Source organism: Canis lupus, chromosome 18, assembly GCF_011100685.1.
Source record: "Canis lupus familiaris isolate Mischka breed German Shepherd chromosome 18, alternate assembly UU_Cfam_GSD_1.0, whole genome shotgun sequence".
Taxonomy (NCBI): domain Eukaryota; kingdom Metazoa; phylum Chordata; class Mammalia; order Carnivora; family Canidae; genus Canis; species Canis lupus.
The window spans coordinates 26,601,807-26,622,428 of record NC_049239.1 but is presented as its reverse complement, the minus strand read 5'-3'; the positions used below and the strand labels follow the sequence as shown (position 1 = coordinate 26,622,428).

Here is a 20,622-nt window from a genome sequence, read left to right as displayed (position 1 = left end):
TTCCAGAACTTATATCACCACCAGTATATTGACAACTCTCAAATTTGAATCTCCAGATTGGATTTTTCTTCAGCTTCCTCAGCGCATCTGTCCAGTTATCTTCCTGGCCTCTGCCTAAATACCTGTGAGACACCTCAAGCTCAGGAAAACCAGACTCCTAATTTTTTTGTCTGCTCTTCTTCCAAAAAAATCATTGTTCTGTGTGTTTCCTGTTTCTTATTCTTAGTGGATAGTTCTAGCAGCACTTAGGCTGGAAACCTGGGAGTCATCTTTACGGATCCCTGTCCCTTAACCCTTGGACCCAGTCTGTTGCCCATTCTTACCACTTCCACCCTCTGAGTGTTTTTCAAAGCCTTTGGCTTTTCTCCATCTCTATTGCTGCCCCCTTAAATCAGATCACCATCATCTGCACTTTGATTCACTCAGGAGCCTCCTAGCTGGGCCTCATGGTTCATTCACACTTGACTCTAGTCAGGCCCTTCTCCCCACAGTACTCAGACTCCTTCCTCAAATACAAGTCAAATCTTAAAATGCTCTAATAACTTCTTATTGCTCTTTTCCATAGTCCATAAAGCCCTTCGTGATCTGCTACTACATGTCTTTATGTCCTCACCTCCACCTTCCCTCCTGTCGGGGCCATCACACCTGTGTCCCTTTGCATGCGGTGATGTTCCCTCCACCTTCTTCCCACCTGCTTCATTCACACTCATCCTTCTGCTCTTGACTTAAATCTTACATCCTCAGGGAATCCTTCACTAACCACCTCCTTCCTCCATCAGCAGAGGGGAAATGTATACAACCCCCACCCGTAGTGTACTGACAATGCACCTTGTTTGCATCTTTTATATCATCTGTAATAATTGAATCACACATTAGACCATGAACACCATAACAGCAGGGATTGGGTATGTCTTGTAAATTATTATAGCTCTGGTGTGTGGCAGATAGTAGGCTCTGAGTAAATAATGAATGAATGTTTGCCTAATATATATGAAACCTTTAAATAGCTAGAAATAAATTTTGGCCATGCCACTTTGCCATATCAGCCTATATGCTAGCATGTAACATTTAGCCTACATAGAGCAGGAAAATGACCACTTTGGGATGACAAAAAGGACTTACATCTTAAGACAGAGATGCATTGAACAGCTACATCTGTTTAAAGTTTACTATTTAGGGATGCCTGGTGGCTCAGCAGTTAAAACATCGGCCTTCGGCTCAGGGCGTGACCCCAAGGTCCCGGGATCAAGTCCCACATCGAGCTCCCTGCAGGGAGCCCGCTTCTCCTTCTGCCTGTATCTCTGCCTCTCTCTCTGTCTCTCATGAATAAATAAATAAAATCTTTAAAAAATAATCAAGTTTACTATTTAAATTTTAGGTAACTTTTTCTGTGGGGTATGCTTCTGTGCATAATGGGGAAAGTAAAAGATAGGAACCACTTGTGGGTATTTATCACTTGTCTGTACCCTGGAAGGAGAAGTCCTAGAATAAAACCCACCTGGTTTAAATCTTCCCCAATGAGAAAACATAGCCAGTGGCAGTGACCAAACCAGACAGATGGTACATAGTAAGGAAGCAGCTTGAGTGGACTGGGAAATCACTGAGTTCAGGACTCAGATTCCAACACCGCTCCTTTGACCTGGGCTATGATCTCTGCTCATTCGTTCAACAGATAGTTATTGCTAAGCACTGGATGCTTGTAGTAAATAACATCAGACTAAATGACATCTGAAGTCTCTTCACTGTGTGATTCTGTGGTTCCAGACCGTCCTGGTAACATATTAAAGTTACGATCAGCTGATTATTAAAACTCTTGTCCCCACCCACCCAAATTTTCCATGGCTAATGGGGTAATCTCCGTTTTTCAGCATCACAGAACACATAGACTTTGCCACTCCAATACAGCAGCCAGCGATGGAGCCTCTTTGCAACGGCAATCTTCCCACGAGCATGCACACGCTGGACCACTTACACGGGGTTTCCAACCGAGCCAGCCTGCACTACACGGGTGAGAGTCAGTTAACAGAGGTGAGTGCTCAGCTTTATTCAGCCCATCTGTAGTCTTAGGCCCACAGTGATGGTGCAGGGCAGCCCAGTGCCCAGGCCGTATTCTTTTTGCCTTTTCAGCCAACTGCCATCGAGGCTTTAGGCCCGGCCTAATTTCTTTCAGGTCATGGGATTGAGTTTATGCTTTTTTTAATGGCCAGCAAATTTTAATTCTGATTAACTCCTCAAGGTAGATAGCATTCTGCTTGCCATCAGACAGGTGCTCTTGTAAGAAACATGTAGGTCGGCTTATTCATCCTGTTGGCATTCTTAAGAAGGCAAGGAAGGTGAGCAGACCCAGCGTATACCTAGCAAGCAGTATACCAAGAAGGAAAATTGGAGAAACATACCACAAATATCTAAGAATAGAGGACTTATTAAATAAATGTACAGATACAGCATAGTATATAGTGGAGCTACCAAGGAAAATGTAGTATTGACATGAAGAATTCTTCAGATTATGTGAAAATATAGGTGATAGTATGCACACTGGGATCCCATACTCTGTGAGAAGTAGTATGTGTATGCACATAGTATTTCAGAAAAATGTCTGGAAGATGAGTGTAAGATACTAACAGTGGTTGCGTCTTGGTGACAGGATTACAGATGGTTTTAATTTTCTTTATTTACTCTATTTTCTAATGTTGCTGTAGTGCCTGTGTTTTACATGTCTGTAGCTTATGTTAAGTGGGATGGGACCGAAGGGATGCTGTAATGGCTGACACGTGTCTTCAACAAAGTGTCCTTCCAGCAGGACCACAGCACGTACCCCCCAGAGCAACCATTTGCTTTTGTGCTGTATTGTCCAGCTCAGCATCAGCAGTGTCACCTAAATCCTGCTCCTTTCGTTGCTCTCACCTGCCATCTTTCCCTACACCAGGTATTGCAAAACCTTGGCAAAGACCAATATCCACAGCAGTCACTCGAACAGATTGGCACGCGAATTGCCAAAGTTTTGGAAAAGGTAAGTCACCCCGTAGGAAAGCTGGAAACTACTGTCCACCTACTAACTTGCCCCAAATATTTGCCACTGAGTGACTCTTACCTCTTCCGTTAGTTACACAGCACTTGGTAGCTAAAGTGATGACGTCGAATAACCCCACGCTGAAAGCTTCCATCACTTTTCCATTACTTTTTCTATCACTTGGTTAGTACTCTCTTTGGCTGCTTTGTTTACCTTCCATGATGAAACCTACCTAATCAGTCTTGCATTCTTTACTCTAGCATGGGTACCTAGAGGTGGCGGTACTGGCAGCCATGGCATCTCAGTAGATGATATAAGTCACGTGTTCCTCTGGTGATGAAGAATATTTGGTATTTCAGATTGTGGGTGGAAAACACAACTTTAAATGTCGTCTTCTCGAAATCATGAAATAAAATACCTGCAAACGCATTTTCATACAGCCTAGAGAACATTTAACACGTTTTCTAAGAATGTTCATCTGTTTCTGTGTGATATTTATGTAATTAGGTTTTTTCTTAATTAAAGTGAATTACTTTATGGTTAACCATGTTATTAGTATATAATGTTAAAGTGGTAATATAATCTAGTGATTCAGAGAATCGATTCAGCTTCCAACACGACACGAATAGTATGGCAGGAACAGGGTAGTCCTGACAGTCTAAAAGAGAAGAAATGGGAAAGACAGAGTGACCACTGTTCCCTGTCGATTCTGAACCCCATCTGGCAATAGGTCAGCAGTTCCCCTGATGACTTGAGTTACAAGGAATATTCCTTGATAATGGCCCATTTTGGTTTCCCCGGCTGCGTTCCCTAATCTGTTTTTCAACCCTTGACCCTTCTCTCGGAATAGTCTTCTCTTTTCCGTAGGAAAGGCCTGTGTTTGCAGTTGAAGAGCTCACTCATCTCGGTCCCACCTCTCTCTCTCCCTTGTAGTCCAAACTGGCACAACTCCTTTAAAAAACTTTGTAGACCTTCAAACCGTAAGTCACTCCAGACAGAACCCACACCCCATGTCTCTTCAAGAAGGCCCCTCTCTGCCTGGAATAGGAGTCCAGAGTGTAAATACCCTTAAGATTTTTAGATACTTTTTGTCTGAGAGAGTCTTAGATGCTTACATCTGGACTTACTTCCTTCTGAGGCAGGAGGAACAAAGGGTCCTACTGCCCTGCTTCTGGTTGGAACTTGACCCCAAGACCATAGTTTTACTAGTAACATTCTGGATTTTTTTTTCTATAACTTTAAAACCTCATGCTGATTGGGGAAACTGGCAGTTGAAAAGTTTCATTTTCGAACCCTGCAAGTCCCAGCTTGAAATTATTTTTTTTCTAGATTTCTGAACTGCACAGTTTCTTGTTTAAGTCTCTTTTAATACCCTATTTGAGAGGATTTTTCAAAAAACTCTTTGTCACTTTAGCATTCTTCCTGGAAGTCTTCCTGGCCAGCTCTACAACTTTGTTAGGTATTTTTTCTATATTCCAAGATAAACCCTCACCATTTGTTTTGTCAATAGATAAGCCTGCCCCTTCTCCCGCCTCCAACAGCAATTTCCTCCATGCTTGTTCAGCCTCCCTTAAGAGTCTCACTGCTAAAAAAAAAAAAAAAAATAGTCTCACTGCTGCCCACTGGTTGTATTCAACCCAGGCCCGGAACTGACACCGCAGGTGCTAAGTTTCTATTATGGCAGCAGTCCGTTCTGGATAGCAAACACTATTTCAGTTATCCAATTCTGTCTCACAAACCACCCCCAAGATTTACTGGCTTCAGACAGAACTGTTACTTGCTCAAGATTGTGCAGTCTGAGTTGGCTCAGCTGGGCATTTCTTCTGGTCTGACTTGGAGTCATTCGTGCAAGTGCAGACACGTGGAGACTTATCAGGGGCTGGCCACCAAAGAAGGTCTTACTCACAGGTCTGATACCTCAGCTGGAGTGGTTGGAATAGCTGGGCGCCGCTGGGAGTGTCTCTCTAGGTAATCTCTCCAGCAGGGTAGCTGAATCTTTCTACCTGAGGGCTCCGGGCTCCACAAGGGTGAAAGCAAAAGCCCGCAGGCCTCATAGAGCCTGTGCATAGCCAGAACTACCAACAGCACCACTTCGGTCCAAGCAAGTGCTAGCGGCTGCTCAAAATCAAAGGCAGGGGAAACGTCCTCCATCTGCTGGTAGTGACAAAGAATGCATGGCCCATCTTTAACCCACCATGGGTCCCTTCAGGGGAGGAATGAGACTGACAGCATCTCAACAGAGATGATAGAAGCCAGAGGCCAGCATAACAAGATCTTTAAAGCTGGAAGAAGAAAAACTGCAAGCCTAGAATTTTATGCCAGCCAAAGAGTCCTTCAGGTATTAAGGTAAAATAAAGATGAGTTCAAAGAAACGAAAATTCAGAGAATCTGGCACCAGTGGGCCTGCACTGAAATAATAATTAAAGAAAGTTCTCAGGAAAATATCCCAGATAGAAATGTCGACATGCAAGAGGGAATGAAGAACTCCAGGAACCAAAATGTAAATGAACAGTAGCTGTACAAAATCATACCTGCAGTACCCTGGGGCGCCTCACTTTTACGTGGAACTAAAATTCATGGTAACAATAACAGACGATGGGAGGGAAATAAATGCAGTTTAAAAGTTCTAAGGTTTAATTGGTGTCAGCCAGTACTAGAGGTAATAATTTGTATGGGACTGTGATAAGTAAGAATACAGTTTTAAGCTCTAGGCTAACTACTAACAAAGGTTTTACAGTGTAATTTAATAGAAGGAAAATGGAATAATACAAACGTTTGATTAATCTAAAGAAAGTCAGGAAAGGAGAAGGCACATAAAAATAGAATACAAATGGTAAAATAGGAAGTATAGACCCAAGCATATCAGTAGTTAAGTAAAAAAGATTTTATAATTTAAGCATTTTGTATGGAATGGATTTTTTTTTAATCCAACTGTATGCTGCTCATAAGAGAAACAGTTTCAATATTAGGTACAAAAGTATTGAAAGTGTGAAGATGGAAAATAATATACCACAGCAAACAATAAAAAAAGGTGATACAGTGACACTCATCAGAAAACATAGTGGGACTTTGAAGCAGGAAGCACTACTAGCGCTAGAAGGGCAAAAGTGAGGAAGGTTGGTAACGGCAAAGGCTGAAGATGCCACAGAGCAATCAGAGCTCTCACGTCGCCGATGGGTGTGTAGCGTAGTGCAGACATTCTGGAAAAGTGTGGTAGACTAGTAAAAAGTTAAGCATACACTATCCAGGGATTTTACCACTAGATATTTATCACAGAGACATGAAAATACATGTCCACAAAATAAAACGCATTCACAGCAGATTTATTCATAATAGCCAAGAAACGGTGAGGCGCCAGTCAGTAGAATGGATGAAGCGTGCCATATTTACACGATGGATTCAGCTGGAGGGATCCAACGTCCATACTGATGAAGCTCACTTGCTAATAAAAGAGTGGGACACAAAAAACGTGCATAGTGTACGATTCCCAACGACATGAAATCCTAAAACAGCCAAAACTCTCTCCTGTGTTGATAGAAGTCAGATCAGTGGTTGCTTCGTGGGGGCAGAGGTTGCCTGGGAAGCAGCCTGGAAGGACTTTCTGGAGTGTTGGAAGTTATTCATGTCTTTGGTAGTCAAAAGCAAGTGTTTTACTTAAAATCTGAGCATTTCTCTCTCTATGGAAATTGTGCTTGTTTTTAAAAATGAAGGTTAAATAAAGATTTTAGACCACCAGGAGCTGAGCAATGCTACCAACAAGACTTGCACTAAAAATCACTAAAGGAATTTCTTCGGACGGAAAGAAAGCCATCCCAGATGGAAACAGGAAAGAGCAAAGAACAACAGAAAGGGTAAATATTAAATACAAATGAGTATGACCACACAGGGCAACAGCAGTAGCTTCTTCCGATAAGAAAGTGCAACAGCATCCGGTGTGTACCTCCAGAGTGAGGCCTTACGTAGTCCAGGGACCGTTCTCTGCCCACCACCCTTCCCTGCCAAGTCACAGTTCAGGTGCAAGGGAACAAGTCAAATGATATGTTGTGGGAACGAGCCTGGCTCGGATGTCCTGAGCTCCATACAAAATTGAGTATCTTTTATGAAAGCCCCTTGGGTCCTGGAAAGGGCATTGCTGTTTATAAGAACCGTGACGCTCAGAACTCAAAACTGCCTTTCCGTGAGGTGTTTACAGTTTACTTCCAGTTCTTCTCATCCAGATACAGTTTATCAACTGAGATCATTTTTACATAAACTCTCATGTTTGGTAATGGCTAACATTCCCCCTTTATTAGGTTTTCAGGGAAATAGAACTAGAAGGCTAACCTAGAAACCATTTCCACTGGGGCTCACAGACCAACCTTTATGACCTTGAGTTTCTAACTTTAATACAACACCTCCGAGACTTTAGGGTACACCAGAATCACCTGCAGGGCTTCTTAGACTCAACAGATTGCTGAGCTTCCTGAGTTGGTAGGGCTTAGGGTCAGGCCTGAAAATGGACATTTCTAATAAGCTGCTGGGGTGATGCTGCTGGAACAAAGATCACATTTTCAAACTACGGCCTTAGAAAATGACAGAGGTGACAAAGCAGTGCACCCCTTTCTCATTTATTGCTCACAGAAGAACAAGGACATATCCATATCCTCTTTGCTTCTAACTTTTATTTTTTTATTTTATTTTATTTTTTTGCTTTATTTTTTGCTTTTTTATTTTAAAATAGTCCTTATCCTTTGTTATTTCTTCAAAAGCCCATCTAGGGATCCCTGGGTGGCGCAGCGGTTTAGCGCCTGCCTTTGGCCCAGGGCATGATCCTGGAGACCCAGGCTCAAATCCCATGTCGGGCTCCCTGCATGGAGCCTGCTTCTCCCTCTGCCTGTGTCTCTGCCTCTCTCTCTGTGTGTGTGACTATCATAAATAAATAAATGAAAATAGCTATTTTAAAAAGCCCATCTATAATTGTCTCCCTGGGGAGTTTTTAGTTTGCACTAAGTGTCAGCAGAGGATGTTGGTCAGTCCCTGTGTTAGGGTTAAATCCATACACACCATCAGAACCCTCGGGAAGCTGCCCCAGGTTGCAACTGAGGTCACTGCCACATGTGATGCTCAGATACCTCTGTCACCCCACATGTGCACCATGCAGCTGCCACTGCCAGTGCAGCTAGTTCATGTGCCAGGTTGCCACATAGCCCGTTTGACCTCTGTGCTGGTGCAGAGTAGCTCTCCCCCTTGTCTCCCCACTTCCCCAGCTAGGGGCTCGTGGGCACCACTCCATGCTGATTAGATCTGTGGCCAACCTAGCCGCTCCAAGCTCTTGTCTAGCCCCGCCCCAGTCACAAACACGGAGTCCAGCTCAAGCCTCTTCGCCACTCCCTGCCAGGCATCAGTGCCTGGTTTGACCCAAATGCATCAACTACCCCAAGGCAATGCCATTTTTGCCAGCCAGCCCACTTGCAGCTGTGCTTCTGGTCAGTTCCATTTCATGGACCGGTGCAGGGGGAGTGGGCAGTTTTTCTCTGCCTAAGTTTGACCCTGCTCTCATCCAGTCCCACAAGGGAAAGATTTGTCCTCTATCACACCACTGTCAAACTTCTGCGATCAGCCTCAGAGAAAGTTGGCTCCCACTGAGGCTTCAGTTCATCTGCATCCCCCTGAGCATTCTTTTATGTCACAGTGCCTGGGCCACATTGAACCAAGGATGTGAAAGTCCCTTCCGCTGCTGCTACTACTTTGCAGTATCCACTGCCAGTGGATTTAGGGCCAGTAGATAAATATTTTATACTCGCATAACTCAGCAGGGCACATGTGGGCTTGCCTTCACTCAGGAGGGTGGAATAGAAACCCAGTAAGCCAGCAGTACAGCCTTTCATGTGTTTTCCCAAGAGTCCCCCTAGCAGCCTGGCAGCAGTCCCAGAGACAGTTATCTGCCCCTTGCCCCAAGTAACAGCTCAGGGATAAGGGATCAAGACCCCGTGAGTGAGTATGGGAACAACCCTGGTTTAGAATTTCTAAGTTCCATGTCGGAACCAGTACCTTTTTCAACAGTCTCATGGGCCTAGAGTCCAAGAGTTCCATCAGCGGACAGGAAGCGTCACAGTCCTCCCAGTCCACCTGCAGTGGTCAGGTCATCTGTACCCTAACCGTGTTGCCTGGTAACATAGCTGACATGCTGCCTTTATTGGACTTCCAGGGGAACACAGCTAAAAGATTAACATGAGATTAATTTTCCTGTGAATACACATGGGCAGGGTGTTAGGCTTTAGCATTATCAGGAAAGTAGTAAAATTAAAGTCATAATTTATATTTTTAGTCTGGAATAATTTAAAGATCCATATTGGAAATTCTAGGCTAATCATTAAAAGAACAGTTAAAGAATGTATAGTTAAGGAAAAAGGGAATAATAAGCACTTGATTAATTCAGCCAAGAAGCAAGAAAGGAAGACAAAAGGAATATGATAGAAATACATGTTATATATAAAATATAAAAATGGGTACAATAAAATATAAATTGTAAAGTGATAGAGATAAGTATAATATATCAGTAGTGACAGTAAATACAAAGAACTAAGTATTCCAATTAGAGTACCAACATTATCAGGCTGGGTTAAAATACTGAACCCAATTATGTGCTGTTCACAAGTAACACACTTTAATATAAGATATTAAATGGTTGAAATTAAACAGATGGGGAAAAGATATACAAACACTAATCAAAAGAAAGCTGGCTTAACTGTACTAACATCACACGATGTGGAATTTAAGGCAAGAACCATTACTACAGATAAAGACAATTCATAATGATACAGTGGTCAGTCCACCAGGAATATAGAAAATTGTAAAACTCTGTAACCAATAGGATAATTTCAAATTATATAAGACAAGAATTAAACATCGGCAGATCTAACCAGAAACAAATAAATCTACAGTCATAATAGATACCAACCTCTCTAAGTAGATGGCAGAATTAAGCAGGCAAAAAAAAGTAAAAATATAGACCATCTTGGGATACCTGGGGGGCTCAGCAATGGAGCATCTGCCTTTGGCTCAGGGCGTGACCCCGGGGTCCCAGGATCAAGTCCCACATCAGGCTCCCCGCAGGGAGCCTGCTTCTCCCTCTCCCTGTGTCTCTGCTTCTCTCTCTGTGTGCCTCATGAATAAATAAATAAAATTTTTAAATAAGATCTTTAAAAATATATATATAGACCATCTTGCTTTTTTTTTTTTTTTTTAAGATTTTATTTATTTAACAGTTAAGGAGAGCCAGAGAACACAAGCCGGTGGTGGGGGCTGAGAAGAAGGCTTCCTGCTGAGCAGGGAGCCCAATGCGAGGCTCCATCCCAGGACTCCAGGATCAAGACCGGAGCCAAAGGCAGATGCTTAACCAACTGAGCCACCCAGGCACCCCAACCATCTTGCTAATAAAATAAATTTCACCTAACATTTATGTAAAGCTGCATTAAACTAACACAATTCTCATTTTAGAAAAGGCATATGGCTCAGTTGATAGAGCATGCAACTCTTAATCTTGGATTATGAATTCAAACCCCGAGTTAGGATGGAGCCTACTTAAAATACATTTTTTAGGGCAGCCCCTGTGGCTCAGCAGTTTAGCACCTGCCTTCGGCCCAGGGTGTAATCCTAGAGACCCGAGGTCAAGTCCCATGTCGGGCTCCCTGCATGGAGCCTGCTTCTCCCTCTGCCTGTGTCTCTGCCCCTCTCTCTCTCTCTCTCTCTCTCTCTCTGTGTGTGTGTGTGTGTGTGTGTGTCTGTCTGTCATGAATAAATAAATAAAATTTTTAAAAAATACATTTTTAAAAAATGCACACAATTTACCAGGTTGATCATAACCTGAGTCATAAATTAAGCCTCAATTAAAATTTAAAATACTGGGGCACCTGGGTGGCTCAGCAGCTGAGCATCTGCCTGTGGCTCAGGTCATGATCTGGGGGCCCCAGGATCAAGTCCCACATCGGGCTCCCCACAGGGAGCCTGCTTCTCCCTCTACCTGTGTCTCTGCCTCTCTCCCTGTCTCTCATGAATAAATAAAATCCTTTTTAAAAATTTTAAAATACTGAAATAATTTATAATATATTTTTTTACCCCAGTGGAATTAAAAATCAGAAGCAAAAGGATAGATGGAAAATCCTCAGCGATTTTGGTGACATTAAGCAGTACATTTCTATATAACCCATGAAGAAAGCCCAAGCAAAATTAGAAAATATTTTGAAATGAGTATAGCATGTTAAAACTTGTGGGATGCAGCTAAAGCAGTGCTTGAGGAAAGTTTATAGCCTTTTTTTCTTTAAGATTTTATTTATTCATGAGAGACACAGAGAGAGGCAGAGACACAGGCAGAGGAAGAAGCAGGCTCCTGCGGGGAACCTGATGTGGGACTCGATCCCGGATCCTGGGATCACAACCTGAGCTGAAGACGGACGCTCAACCACTGAGCCACCCAGGCGTCCTGAAACTTTGTAGCTCTAAATAGGCTTATTAGTTTAAAAAAAAAAAAAAAAGTTAATGATCTATGCTTTTATCTCAAAATCTAGAAAAAGAACAAATCAAAACTACACTGAGATATTTCTTGTCAATGACATTGGCAGAAATCCACAAGTTTGGTAGACTCAGTAAGGCTGTGGGGAAATTGGAACTGCTATACATACATTGGTAGTGGACATCCAAAATGGAATAACCTTTATGGAGAGAAAATTGACCGTATCTAGCAAAATTATACGTTCATTTGCCCATGTAGCCAACTTTCAGGAATCTTAGTTCTAAGATGGTAAAAAAATTAATGTAAGAAAACCTATGGATAAGGCTGTTGGTTATAGCCTCATTTGTAATAGCAGACTGGAAACAACCCAATTGTGCAACAGGAGACTGATTAAAAAGTCCTCCGCGGATGTTTATTGGGTGTGAAGGTCCACAGAATGGAGTCTTTTACAGCTGTCAAAAAGAATGAAGACGGTTTCTGTAAACTTCTATGAAATAATCTCCAGGATATACCTAGTGGGGAAAAAAGAAAAGTGGAAAACATCATTATCTCTGATTACTATTTTGCTTTTTAAACAATGGCAAGGTGGGGGATATATGTAGAGAAACATTTTAAAATGGAAGAGTAACTTTTAAAAATACTCTTAAGTGATTTTCCATTGAGGGAAGAAGGAAACTGGATCAGAAAGACTCGGCATGAAGCTAGATTTCCTTGAGTCTACATTATCTTTTCTATTTGACTTTGGAAACAAATACTCTGTGTATTTTAATAAGGCAATTCGTAATTAAAAGTAAAATTAAATGAGCCCATTCTGTATCCAGTTGGTGGTCTAACCACATCAAGGGGAATTTTCCAAGTGACTTTAAAAGATAGTTGTTTAACTATCCCCCCAATGAGATTTACTCTAAGCACAAAAGAAAACCTTATTCGTTTTCAGTAATACTATTGTTAATATTGATATTGTCCTGAGATTATAGGTGTATGCAATGCAAAATAAACGAGTAATTTTGTTGGTGATGTTGAGAACTAGAGGTTAGGTATGGGTGAAGGACAGAAAAGTGTGAGAATGAGGATGTTAAGAAAACATTTATAGTTGTGAATTAGAAATAACTGGTAAAACTTACCCATATATTTACACATTTCCTTAATTTGCTGAAAAAACTAGTATCAGTGAGTAACCCAGTATTGATAAGCACACTTGGCACCCAGATGTTGATCTTTAGATACCATTTTGCACTAAAAGGAACCAGAATTCCATGGAGAAATGGCTTCTACCAAGTCTGGGAAAGCAGAGAAGCTCCCAAAGTCAACAAAGTTGTGTCAGAACTCTGAGCCAACTGGAATATGCTCCCATTGGCCAAAAATGGAACACTTTGAGCAGCAAAAATCAACAAAGCAACTGAGTGGGTGAAACACACCACATTTATAAAACTATATTAAACAATATTTATACCCTCGAATTTACCATGAAGGATGTGGTCTTGGATGATGCATGGGAACAACTTAGATTTGTTTTTGTTTTTTAATGGAAAAAGAAAATAACAAGCATGTTTCCTTCCTTTCTAAATGAACTGTACTTTGGGGTAAATGATGAGTTGATGAGAGGAAAAAAATCTCTTTACTCTTTATAGTAATATTCCAACTAGTTAACTGAAAATGATGAAATTAGCATAGTTCAGTTTTGCTGCTCCCAACTAATCTGGCAGTGATCATCACTCGCCGCTACCTCACCAGTACGCTCAGACAGTGTGTGGTACCGTTGGAAGTTCACATTACCACCTGTGAAGTGTTTGGCCACCACCCCTTCTCAGTAAGTCAAATCCGAGACAGCCAAGCCTCTGACTGCCAACTAACGAGGATACAGGGGACAGAGGAGCCTGTTCAGTGGCTCCGAGGATGCCATCAGCAGAGTCCAGTCAGTGGAAAACTACAAGATAAATAATCCCATTTTTCTACAGAAATGTTAAAGATAGATGAGGATGAACCTTAGAGATCAAAGGAGACTTAAGGAATACATTAACCAATGGCAACATTATAAGAGCAAACGAACTTGTATAAGACAACCAAAGGAAAATAGGAATATTGGTGATACTAAACAATTTTCAATATTTTAAGCAAACTTTATTAATCTTACATTTTAAATGTGAGTTTCTGTCTTTTAGAGGTACACATTGGAAAATTTACTGGTGAAATTATATGAAGTCTAGGATTTGCTTCAAATTAATATGGATGAGAGTTTAGACAAAATCAGAAGTGGGCATGAGTGGATAAGCATTGAAGCTGGATGATGAGTGCATAGAAGTTCTAACAATGTCATCTTTTGTATATACTTGAAATTTCTCATTATGAAATATTTTTAAAATGTTATTTCACAGCTGAGAAAATAGCATATCAGAAATGAGGAAGTTAAAAAAACAAATTGACATATCTTAAACTAAAAATATATTTATTTATTTAGGCCAAATATTCATGGGGTGAATTAGACTCGAATAGTGAATTGCAAGCTTTGTATAAAAAAATTACCTAAAATATAGAGACAAGAAGATAAGTGAATCAGCAGATTCAGGAAGCATGCTGTATTCTAAGCTGGATAAATAAAAACAAATCCGTACCTAGCTACATCATAGTAAAACAGCAAAGACAAAGGTATCTTAAAAGCACCTATTTCAGTCAAGGTACTGTCAGGAAAACGGAAAGGACATCAGGTATGTATGATGTAGAAGAGTAAATAGACAATTGATTACATTGTTGTGGAAGGGTGAACAGGAGAAAAGGAAACACCTGACTGGGGTAAGCCAGTGGTGCCAGCTGCTGGGCCTGTGTCCCACCCCTAGGATGAGGAGTAGGCAGTGGGGTCTTCTAAATCTAGGCATTCACAGGAGTTCTGGCAAGTGGAGCTTCTGCTTCTGAAGAGGGAACATAGCCTGACTGCGGACGGGATACAGTGAGGCTGGGCCTGGGAGTGCAGTGACACTGACAGGAGCACCACGCCAGCAGGAAGCATAGTCCCTTCTCCTCTTGCCTCCAGTCTCCTTGTGTTCACATTTGCAGACCTTAACAGGAAGCCTGCCAGCAAAGGAGAAATACGGTTTGCAGAGTTCCAGCCACAGTACCACAAAGCAGGTTATAGGATTTTGGATTTGCATCTGATCATTTAATAAATACCACAACATGAGTACATGAATGTATTCATTCAACAGATATGTAGAAAGGCCTGCTGTGTGCCAAATATTTTTAAGTGCTTAGGATAGATCAGTGAAGAAAAATTTCGACAAAGATCTCTGCCCATATGGAGACAGAAAGGACAGATTACCTACAGAGGAGGGATAGTTAAAATGACAGCCTCTCTCTCATAGCAACCATCTAAGCCAGATGATAGTTTTGCAAGCATACTGGGCCCCCTAGGATTACATACCTTACCATGAGAGAAGAATAAAGACATTTAAAGGTAACTGGAAAAAGTTTATTAGCAAGAGCCCTGTCCAGAGGAACTTTTCTATATGAAAGCCAAAGAAAGATTGTCTGAGACAGAAGAAGATTTGCCAAGCAAATAAAATGATACAGGCATGCAAACCCAAACAAACATTGTCTGTAGAAAATGATAATTTGTGGGATTTTTAAGAGAAATGACTGAACTAAAATACCATGCAAAACAATATGTATCTGAGGGTGAGTTGATCTGAGTTACAGTGTTCAAAAGGCCTATTCGTGTTTAGGAGGAATGAATTAATATATCGCTTGGACTTTACATTAAATATTGAGTAAAGAATTAAGATTCATTGTTAAAAAAGAATGCACAGATCCCAAACCTTTGAGGATAAAATAATGAAGATAGGAAGAAGAGGACCCAAAAAAATCAAGAAATAGGAAAAAAGCAACATTTAAGGATCAGAACAACAGCAGCAAAAAAAGATAAGAAATAGAAGCCAAGAAGTAAACAATCTTAAAAACAATGTGTAAAAAAAAAAAAAAAAAAAACAATGTGTAACAAGGAACGCCTGGGTGGCTCAGTTGGTTAAGCATCTGCCTTCAGCTCAGGTCATGGTCCCAGGGGGGTAGGTCCGTGATAGAGCATCAAGCTCCCCCCCTCAGTGGGGAGTCTGCTGCTCCCCCCGCCCCTCTCCCCACTCATGTGCTCACACACGGTCTCTCTCAAATAAAATCTTTTTAAAAATTCTGTAATGTAACAGTCACAAAATGTCAAATTGGAAATTTTTAATTCATACCTAAAACATAATATAAATGTTGAAAAAAATGGAAAAAGCTGCACCCAATACTTACTAATCAAAAGAAAGTAGGTATAGTTATATTAATTACCTAAAAACATCTATTTCAAAACAAAAAAATTTTTAGGGGCAGAAAAGGACTATGTAATGATAAAAGATTTAATTCACCAGAAAGACCAATTCTAAACTTACACATACCCAATAAAATAACTTCAAAATATATAAAGCAAAAATCATTGATCTACTGAAAAATTAACAAATACCGGGATACCTGGGGGGCTAGTAGTTGGGCGTCTGCCTTCTGCCCAGGGCATGACCCCAGGGTCCTGGGATCAAGTCCCACATCGGGTTCCCCACAGGGAACCCACTTCTCCCTCTGCCTGTGTCTCTGCCTCTGTCTGTGTCCTCATAAAGAAATAAAATATTTAAATAAATAAATAAATAAATAAATAAATAAATAAATAAATAAAATCAATCTTAAAAATTAACAGATACCAACATAAATACCTTTCCCGGGGATCCCTGGGTGGCTCAGTGGTTTGGTGCCTGCCTTCAGCCCAGGGCATGATCCTGGGGTCCCAGGATGGAGTCCCACATCTGGCTCCCTGAATGGAGCCTGCTCCTCCCTCCACCTGTGTCTCTGCCCCTCTCTCTCTCTCTCTCTCTCTTTCTGTGTCTCTGATGAATAAATAAAATATTAAAAAAATAAATAAATACCTTTCCCCACTGTTGATAAGCCAATTAGTGTCTGAATCTATATTCATGAAGTGTGTTAGCCTATGGTTTTCTTTTTTGGTAATACTTTGTCTAGTTTAGTTATTAGGTTAATAATCACTCTGTAGGGGATCCCTGGGTGGTACAGCGGTTTGGCGCCTGCCTTTGGCCCAGGGCGCGATCCTGGAGACCCAGGATCGAATCCCACGTCGGGCTCCCGGTGCATGGAGCCTGCTTCTCCCTCTGCCTGTGTCTCTGCCTCTCTCTCTCTCTCTCTCTCTCTGTGACTATCGTAAATAAAAAAAAAATTTAAAAAAAAAAAATCACTCTGTATATTGAGAAGTGTTCCCTCCACCTTATTTTTCCGGAACAGTTTATAGAGAAGTGGTATTATTTCTTCCTTAAATATTTGATAGAATTCAGCAGTGAAGCCATCTGGGCCAGGATTGTTCTTTGTGAGAGATTTCTAACAACAAATTCAATTTCTTTAATAGACATAGTCAAATTATCTCTTCTTGAGTGAGTTTTGTTAGTTGTATCTCTAAAATTTGTCCACTTAATCTAAGTTGTTGAATTTATTAGCATAAAGTTGGTCATAGTTTTTTTCTCATTCTGTTAAGATCTGTAGGATCTGTAGTAACATATGCTCTCGTAATTCTGGTGTTGATAGTTTGTTATCTTTTCTCTTTTATTTCCTGATCAGACTGACTAGAAATTTATTCAGTTTATTGTTCTTCTCAAAGAACCAAGAACTCAAGGTTTTTAGATCCATTGATTTTTCCCTGTTGTTTTTATCTTCTCTTTCATTTATGTCTGCTCATATCTTTATTATTTCCTGTCTTCTGCTTATTTAGGATTTAATTCACTGAGGTTTTTTTTAGTTTCTTGATGTGGAAGCTTAGGTTATTGATTTGATCCCTTGCTTTTCTAAGGTAGGTCTTTAATGCTAAAAATTCCCTCTAAATTGTACTTTAAGTATATAACACAAATTTTGTCGTATTTCCATCTTTATTCAGCTTAAAATAGTTTATAACTTTCCTTTTAACTTCTGTAAGTTGTTTGATCTGTAAGTTGTTAGGAGTATTTTATTTGGGTTTCCAACTATTGGGCATTTTCCAGATCTCTTTCTTTAAGTGATTTCTAATTTCATTGCAGTAAATGAACATAGTTTGTGTGACTTAAATTTTTTAAAACTTACTCATACTTGTTATATATAGATATTATATCTTAAGTATTAATTATATAATAATATATTAATATATAATATATTTATATATGTTATAGAATATAATCTGCCTTGGTACCATGTACTTCAGAAAAGAGTACTACTACTGTTAGAGTATTCTAGAGATGTCATTTAGGTCAAGTTGTTTGATAATATTGTTTGTTTCTTCTTTATTTTTACTGATTTTTTTCTTGTGTGTATTTCTTCTATCAGTTATTGAGAAGCATGTTGAAATCTACAATTCTGAATTTGTGCATATTTTATTTTCTACCAGTTTTTGATTCTTTCTTTTTTGAGTTGTGTTGTTAGGTGCAGAAATCAATGAAACAGAAACCAAAAATAGAATGGAGATCCACAATCCAAAAATTGTTTCTTTGAAGCACTAGTTGGGCAGAATTAATCAAGAAAAAAATAAACCACAAATAACCAATATTGAGGGAAAAGGGAAGCAAAACTACAGCTAAAAAACTAAAAAGAATTAGAAAATGATACAATTAACAATTTTATGCCAGTAAATTTGAAAACAAATGTAAAGAAGACAAATTTCTATAAAAATGTAATTACCCAAATTGATTTGGGTATTATAACTCAAATAAGTTGAAGAAATAGGCTAAAAAAAATTCTTACAAAGAATATAAAATCTGGGGGATCCCTGGGTGGCGCAGCAGTTTGGTGCCTGCCTTTGGCCCAGGGTGCGATCCTGGAGACCTGGGATCGAGTCCCATGTCGGGCTCCCAGTGCATGGAGCCTGCTTCTGCCTATGTCTCTGCCTCTCTCTCTCTCTCTGTGTGTGACTATCATAAATAAATAAAAAATTTAAAAAAAAAGAATATAAAATCTGTTGATTTTACATATGAATTCTAAACTTTTAAAAAATATACAATCTCAATATAAACAGATTCTCTTAGCAGAAAAGGGAACAACTTCCCAATTGATTGCTTGAGACAAGACTAGTGTACTTTGAAAACAAAACTAGACAAAGACATTATGAGAAAAATCATGCTCTAAGCTCATTTATGAACATAGGTGAAAACCATAAGCCAAATTTTAACAGACTAAATCCAATGGCGTGCGTCTATTTTTCTTTTACAAGATGCACCTTGATCAAGTTGGATTTATCCCAGAAATACAAAAATGGTCTAACTTTAGGAAAATCTTTATTTCATCAACCAAATTAAAGGATTAAAATTATGAAATTATTTCAGTAGATTGCATTTGATAAAATACAATACCATTTATGATGTTAAAGCTAATCCAAATTCAAGAATAGATAAGGACTTCCTTAATCTGATGAGAAGAATCAACAAAATATTACAGCAAAGATGATTCTTTTTTTTAAGATTTTATTTATTTATTCATGTGAGACACAGAGCCAGAGACACAGGCAGAGGGAGAAGCAGGCTCCCTGCGGGGAGCCCGATGTGGGACTCGATCTCATGACTCAGGGATCACGACCTGAGCCGAAGACAGACGCTCAACCACTGAGCCACCCAGGTGTCCCGCAAAGATGATTCTTAATGGAGAAATATTTAAAATAATTCTTTGAAATCATGAAAGAGAATGCCTACGTCACTTTTTCCTCAAATTTGTACCAAAAGTCTTAGCAAGTACAGTAAATCAAGAAAAATAGATTAATGGCATAAGTATTAGGAAGAAAAAACCAAAATCTTATTCAGAAATTATGTTATTACATAGCAAACCCAAAAGACTACAAAAAATTTTTTTTAAGATTTTATTTATTTATTCACTCATGAGAGATACAGAGAAAGAGAGAGAGGCAGAGACACAGGCAAAGGGAGAAGCAGGCTCCATGCAGGGAGCCTGACGTGGGACTCGATCCCAGGTCTCCAGGATCACACCTTGGGCCAAAGGGAGCACTAAACCGCTGAGCCACCTGGGCTGCCCAAATTTTTTGAAATAATAACATTTTTATCAAGATGGCTGCCTATAAAGTCAATAAAAGTAAGTTAAATTTCTATACAGCAGCAAAAAGTAAGGAAACATAATTTCCAAAATGAATTTCCATCATCATAAAAATATAAAGATCCCAGTAACAAATGTTACAAAAATTTGTAAGCCTTGTCTTCACAAAGTGATACAACTTTATTGAAAGTTGTATTACAAAATACCTAAATAAAGAGATCTATAATGTTCATGGATAAGAGGACACACATCATAAGCATGTCCGTTTTCCCCAATTTGATTTATAGAGTCCATGCTACTATAATCAAAATACCAACAATTTTTTTTTAGGGTACTTAAAAACCCTTTACAAGGAAGGGTAAGAAACAGACATGACACTATTGAAAAAAATGAGGTGGTGAGAATTGCCTTACTTTTATGAAAACTTATAAAACAAGCCATTATGCCCTGTGCTCAAGGATAAACAGAAATAGTGACAAGGGGGTACTAAATAGAAAGACCTGAAGCATACTCTGACATTCACAGGACTATGGAGAGACCAATAGGGAGAGGGGATTGCTGAGCTCATTCATCCTCACCTCATAGCTTACACATACAAAGGAATTCCAGGTGAACCAAGGACTCAAGTATCAAAAACAAAAACCTTAAAAATTAGAGTAAAATGTAGGAGATGATCCTTCTGGCCCTGGAATATAAAATGATTTTTTAGGATATTAAAGCACTAAGTAGAAAAGAAAATGTGAATAAATTCAATTACATTAAAATTTAAACTTTTTAAAATTAAAGACATTTTTTAAATGAAAGAGCTAAGCCAGAGTTAAAGTATGTATAACACGTTCCACATACAAAGACTGACATGCAGAACATATAGACCAATTGATGAGAAAGATAAATAATAAAATAGATACCTAAAAAAAATATTAACAGAGGCTTCCCTTGAAAAAAGATATGTGTGGCCAATAAACACAAGGAACAATTTCCAGTCCCACTAATGATCAGGAAATGCAAACCAAGGCTGCAGTAAGATGCTATT

General features: G+C 39.6%; 1 protein-coding gene across 3 annotated transcripts in view; it reads left to right on the top strand.

The window, feature by feature from the left end:
• Positions 1-20,622, top strand: part of TTC17 (tetratricopeptide repeat domain 17) — a 116,558-nt gene that overhangs the window by 87,942 nt on the left and 7,994 nt on the right. For 2 of the 3 annotated variants that reach the window (XM_038562984.1, XM_038562983.1), the window contains 2 exons: positions 1,869-2,028; positions 2,927-3,010. In XM_038562984.1, the coding sequence (XP_038418912.1) occupies positions 1,869-2,028; positions 2,927-3,010 (244 nt within the window). Of the gene's footprint in view, positions 1-1,868; positions 2,029-2,926; positions 3,011-3,270; positions 3,555-20,622 lie in introns of those variants that run through there. The other variant, XM_038562985.1, reaches the window with a different exon arrangement.